The 6,408-nt window shown below is 44.0% G+C and overlaps 1 protein-coding gene across 1 annotated transcript in view; it reads left to right on the plus strand.

The window, feature by feature from the left end:
* Positions 1 to 514: 514 nt before the first annotated feature.
* Positions 515 to 6,408, plus strand: part of LOC105938617 (netrin-4) — a gene marked incomplete in the record, with an annotated part of 34,794 nt that continues 28,900 nt past the window's right edge. Inside the window, 3 exon segments of the mRNA XM_036147746.1 lie at positions 515 to 533; positions 648 to 750; positions 874 to 1,033. Of these exon segments, the coding sequence (XP_036003639.1) occupies positions 690 to 750; positions 874 to 1,033 (221 nt within the window).

Genomic DNA, 6,408 nt, shown 5'->3' on the forward strand with positions numbered 1-6,408 from the left:
ACAACAAGTACTTAGTCAGATGCACAAAGCGTTAAACATTGTATTGCATTCTCTTCGTTGGTCTAGTGCAGGGGTTCCCAAACCTTCCAGCCTGCGACCTCCAAAATGACAGTGCCAGAGATGGCGACCCCCTTTGTCGGATGGATTACGAGAATAAAGTCGTAAATTTACGAGAATAAAGTAGTATTTTGTAAGTACTCTTACAATCCGACAATCACTTTGGGAATCCCAGTCTTATCCCAATAAGTGTTTCCCTGAAGTGTTTGCAAGGTGATAGACAAGATCAAGGGGAGTGAACACTTTTTGCTTGACCAGTTGTGCTAAAGTTCTTATTTGAAGTCTTATTATAAGAGGTGTAGTAGGAGGGATCTGAGGAGGGTGGAGCTAATGTCCTTAAAGTGCCCAGTGTCAATGAAACTTTCCACGGAGTACCCTAAAGTGCGTGGGATGATGGCGTGACGTGAGAACAAGGACCTCCGGAGGTCTGAGGCAATATAAAGATTAACGATGATGACATCTTCCCCCAGATAGACGTGAGCTCAGTGCGGCGAAATGCTGCCGATATTTAGAAACTATTTGTGTAAACCAACAAGAGGCATGCAATTAATGAGTTGTTTCCCTAAACCGAGCCCGTAAATGCTCTGCAGCGGATTATTTCCCGGTCGGTGGAAGTTCACAGCTCCTACAGGATGAGACTGGGGGCTCTCTTAGTTTTTATTTTGATGTGGGCATCTTCCTCTCTGTCAGCCGGTGAGTTACAGACTTTAACTGGTTGATCAAACTTTTTAGACACATTTTTTTCTTTCTTTCGCTGTTGTATAAAATGCAGCCATCCGCTCCCTCTGTATTTATATCCCCTCTTTCTCTCACCAGGACCGTCTAATGTGAGGGACGCAGGTCCACAGAGGCGCTGCTTCCACCGAGCCTGCAACCCCCGCATCGGTAACCTGGCTCTGGGCAGAGTGCTCAGCACGCAGTCCGTCTGTGGCTCCAACTCTTCGGAGCGCTTCTGCTTCTTTAAGCAGTCCGCCCGGCCCCGCGGCAAGCAGTCCTGCTCTGCGGCTAAATGCGCCCGCTGCGACGCCGCCGCGCCCGGCCAGGCGCACCCGGCTGCGGCCATGAGCGACTCCTCTTTCCGCCATCCGGATACCTGGTGGCAGTCAGCCGAGGGGGTGGAGGAGGAGACGCTCCAGCTGGACCTGGAGACGAAGTTCCTCTTCACTCACCTGATCCTGGTGTTCCGCTCCCCGCGCCCCGCTGCCATGCTGCTGGAGCGCTCCCAGGACTTTGGACGCACCTGGAGGACCATCAGATATTTTGCCCATGACTGCAAGAGGATGTTCGGCCTCGCAGAGGGTTTACCTGTCGGGGAAGACGCGGCGACCTGCACCTCCAAATACTCAGGAGCTTTGCCCTGCACCAGAGGAGAGGTGAGGGTCTCTGTGGCAAGACACGCAGCCGGAGTGGGCCAAAGCAGACCAACGAGATATTAAACACAGCAAATGACAAAATGCAACCAAAATATCGCAATTCTCCAGTTGACTTTGGTTAAAAGCCATTTAACAACAAAGGCAAGAGCCGTCGCTGAGATTTCTCAACTTCTAAACCTAATATTAGATTTTTTCCCCCTATTTATGTTTCTAAAAAGCTAATTGAATGTGAAGGGAAATGTGCGCATAAAGAGACAGAAGAGTTCTAAAAACGGTATGACCCTTAGTCGCGTTATGGTGAACAACTGCACACAGACATTACATACACAGTACATATACATTCAAATATACATTCTCAAATGTATATTTTTGTCGTAAAGCTGTAAAACGTAGATTCCCCCTCAGCCAGATTTATTTTTACCAGCTATTAGTTTCTCTGGGTTGGGGGTCAGTCTCTGCCTCAAGCGAAGGAGTTTGGCGTCTTGCTCAGAAGTGATGAGAGGATGGAGCAGGAGATGAATGGATGGTCTGGGGCTGCGCCTGCGCTGCTCTGGTCTGTTGTGGTGAAGAAAGAGCTAAGCCAAAGAGCAAAGCTCTGTCAGTCTACCGATCCGTCTACGCCCCTCACCTATAGCCATATGGATCATGACCGAAAGACAGAGATCTTGATGCAAGTGGCCAAAATGATTTTCCTCTTGCGGATGGCTGGGCTCAGCATTAGACATAGAGTGAGGAGCTCTGTTATCTGGGGGGAGCTCAAAGTAGAGCTGCTGCTTCTCCGCATCAAAAGGAGTCAGTTGAGGTGGTGTTGGGTATCTGATCAGGATGCCCCCTAGGCACCTCTCTTTGGGGTTTTCCAGATACGTCCCACTGGAAGTAGACCCTGGGGAAGACTCAGAACTTGCTGGAGGGACCATATATCCCGTCTGGCCTGGGAATGCCTTGGAATCCTCCAGAATGAGCTGGAGGATGCTGCTGGGGAGAGAGATGTCTGGGTTTCTCTTCTGGACCCATTGGCCCTGTAACACGATCTCAGATAAGCAGAGGACAATTAATGGATGGATGGATGGTTACTAAGCTTGATTTGCTATTCAAAATAATTAACTAAATCATTCTCAAAATCCCATATACTCCAAAAAGATTTCATTAAGACAGTGCCTCATAAAGGTATTCATTGACCTTGAAACTTTGCACATTTTGTCTTGTTACAACCACAAAATGCAACATATTCTATTAAATGTGATCTGATAGATAAAATGTAGCACATCACTGTGATGTGTCTCCCTTTCTTTTCCAAGTATAATAGAAGGAATTCATGACTGAACATTTTTGACAAAACTCTAAACCAGATGATGTGTATGTGCATTCAGCCCCCTATGTTGATATTTTATAAAACCACCTTTTGCTCCAACGACAGTAGAAAGTCTTTTGAACTATGTCCCTTCCAACTCTGACCAGAGACTGGCATTGTTGCCCATTCAGCGTTGAGCTAAAAACTAATTAAATCTAATTGAATTTAAAACCTGAGTCACAGCACTGTTTGATTCACTAGCAGGACGCAGATGACTGCACATGGACCATACATTTAAATCTTTGTTTTGCTCCAGAGAACCCCAGAGCTTGTGGTAGGGTTTTGGTTCAATAAGGGAATTATTAGCCTGTTGATGTTCACAATTGGGGTCTGGTCATAACAAGTATGGGATCATACTGACTTAATGCTCTTCCACTAACAGTCTAGATTGTCTTGATATTCCCTAACATCATTAATATTATGAGCTGATCCAGTCCCTTCTCCCCCCCCCCATGCACAGATTTACTTGATATTTCAAAGAGCTTCACCTACATCTGATGTGTGCACAACTCCACTGCTCATTCCCTGTGTGCTTATTGATGGAAAGTATCTTCTCAAGCCCAGCTCAAATCTGCCATCTTGCTGTGTATTAGAAACATAAAAGTAACACACACAAGTTCTTCAGTAAAGAAGTATGTCGTCAAAAGCTCGTTTTGTTTGATTCATTCAGTTCAAAAAGGGAAAGTCACGTTTCACATGTCCGTTTCTGTTCATTCTGAAGTTGCATGGCTTAGGGCTAATCAAAATCCAAACTTCAGTTTCTAAGAAAAATCGGAAATGTCTATATAAGACCAATAAAAACTATTTTCATACCGTGGAGTCAATCAAGAACCATGATCATTAAACTAGTTAATGGTAGTTTAGGCAGCGTGGACAGGTGATGCGGACCAGCATCTCCGTACAGCTTCCAACTTCTTCGAAACGACTCACTAGACCCTATGCAACTTGGATTTCTGAATGAAGTTTTAAAAAAAAAACTTCATAACAAAAGATCACTGAGCACAAGTCCGATCTTCTTTTGCGAAGTAAGACACTTCTGGAGTTGTCTCTGGTTCAGGGGTGGCTTAGCACAAGGTATGTGACAGTCGTAGCCCTTTTCCTGGACACATCAGTGGGTGGTCATTCCTCAAGCTCTTATTGCAGCCACAGGTCATGCATTGGGAATACTTTCGAGTGACCTATGGTTCTCAACCCTTTCAATACCTATCCATGTTGCTTGTGAATATTTCCCTACCACACCTTTTCCTTCCACTGAACTTTCCCTCTAGGCTGGATTGAGCTCCATGGACAGCAAGCCGCTGAAGCAAAGTGTTTTTTCTGGCTTGTACCGTAATTTTCTGAGGAACTGCATTTTGGATTTTCAATTACTGTGAGCCATAACCACCAAAATTTGTTGGACTCACAGTTTAACAAATCTCTATAAAGATTTCAACTTGCATTTGATTTCAGAAATATTCTAATTTGCTGACATGCAGGTATATATTTCTATTGGAGCTTGTTAAGTATTTTTTTTTAGAAAAATATCAGCCGCTATTTTGGGGGCAGAAAATCGAAACCGGATGGATGTTTTTTATTTGATGGGTCAAGAAAAGAGACCCGATTTCCTTTTTCATGGTCACGCTTATTTAAAGTTTCTTGAAGCAGTTTGTAAGAAAGGTTTTCATCTTGCCCTCTGCTTTATTCTTTCAGGTAATCTATCGAGCCCTGTCGCCTTGGCACTCGGTGGATCCCTACGGACTGGCCGCTCAGAACCAGCTCGCCGTCACCAACCTGAGAGTTCGTCTCTTGCGGAGACAGCAGTGCCCGTGCCAGGCCAAACGTCGTGGAGCTGCAGCTCTCCCGATGGAGCACTACGCTATCTACGATTTCATTGTCAAAGGCAGCTGCCTGTGTAACGGACATGCCGATCACTGCGTGCCAGCTCAGGGCTATCGACCAGGCCCGGAGAAGGCCAGTAGCATGGTGAGTTTAGATTTAGCCGACACTGACTCTGCTCTAGGGCCGATATGTGTGTGCTGCCTGAGCCTGGAGATGAAGTACAGACTTAATGTCAAGCCACTGTTTTACCTACCATTACAGGGATTTAACGATGTGGAAACCTCAATTATAGTATGGAGCCTAAGACTTTAACAGCCTATAATCTCAGGTATTTTATTCTCTGCTGTGTAGGAGGAGAATAAAAGGAGTGGTTTATTGCCAACAAACCTGAAGGGGTTTAGACATGTTAGGCTGCCTTTTAAATTCAGTGTTAGCGTGCACTTAAATGTTGCAACACTGCAGAAGAAGGGCAGCTGTTCTAAAATTTAAAGCAAAGCTCTATGAACACTGCAAAAACGGGTCTAGAAATACGTAAAATGTTCTTAAAGTTAGTGTATTTGTCCTTGATTTGAGCAGGTAAAAAAGATTATTTGCCAATGGAATGAGTATTTTGACCCCCAAAATAAGATAATTAGACATCCTGCACTTGAAATAAGGTGATGGAGATGAGTTGTTCCTATTTTAAGTGCAAAAAATCTTATTCCATTGGCAAATAATGTTATTTACCTGCTCAAATCAAGGACAAATACACTAATTTTAAGCACATTTTACTTATTTAGTTCCGTTTTTGCAGTGAAGTAGGCGCACATGTATTCTGATTGCGCCGCTTCTTCCAAAGGCCTCATTTCTAGACACTGTTCTCATTACCCACTAATAATTTTCGCTCATTGTGTTCCATCGGCAGGTCCATGGCAAATGTGTTTGCAGACACAACACAGCCGGCGACCACTGCGAGCGCTGCGCTCCTCTCTACAATGACCTGCCATGGCAGGCGGCCAACGGCATCATGGGTACACCACATGCATGCCAGAGTGAGTGATGAGGCGAGAAAGTCAAAAGCAGATTGGGGGGCCACTGCATGTTGACATGTCCTGAAAATGAATTAGGTGCCATAAATCACAGAGACCGATGCATCACGTGCTTTGGATTGCAAAAGTGTTCATGCTGCCTGAACCTGTTCATATTTTGTTACATGCCAGTCATAAACGTCGACGTGTTGAAATGGGATTTAATGTCAAAGACCAAGACAAAGTGCTACACAATTGTAAAGTGAAAAGATAATGAGGAACAGTTTTCAAATTATTTTAAAAAAGTCTTAAAAGTGTGGTGTGCATTTGTGGTCAGTTTTTGGAGAACTATGTTTTTCCTGCAATTACAGGGAATGACTACTGCAGTTACCATTTACTACTATCTTTGCACAAATTTTTGCAAATTCTTCTCGGTAATTTGGTCACTGTAATGTTCTCCAACAGATTCTCAATCGGATTTATGTCTGGACTTTGACTAGGACCCTCGCTTTTATTGAACCTATTCCAGGTTATGCATTTAGGGCCATTTCGCTGCTGTAAGGTAACACTTTGAACCAAGTATTATGAAGTCACTAACAGGTTTTCTTTCAAGCTTGTGGTCTCTGATCAGCTTCCCCATCTCTGCTATAGTATTACTATGTTTGACATCATGATCTCTTAAATCTTTGAGTCCTAATAAAATAAATGTATTTTTAGAGATTTAATCACACACAAGTTTAGTTTATTTACTCAGTCTAATCAGGCACTTAGTTACATTGGGTCTTATTGAAGAGCATCTGAG

This window comes from Fundulus heteroclitus, chromosome 2 (genome assembly GCF_011125445.2).
Source record: "Fundulus heteroclitus isolate FHET01 chromosome 2, MU-UCD_Fhet_4.1, whole genome shotgun sequence".
NCBI classification, from domain to species: Eukaryota; Metazoa; Chordata; class Actinopteri; order Cyprinodontiformes; family Fundulidae; genus Fundulus; species Fundulus heteroclitus.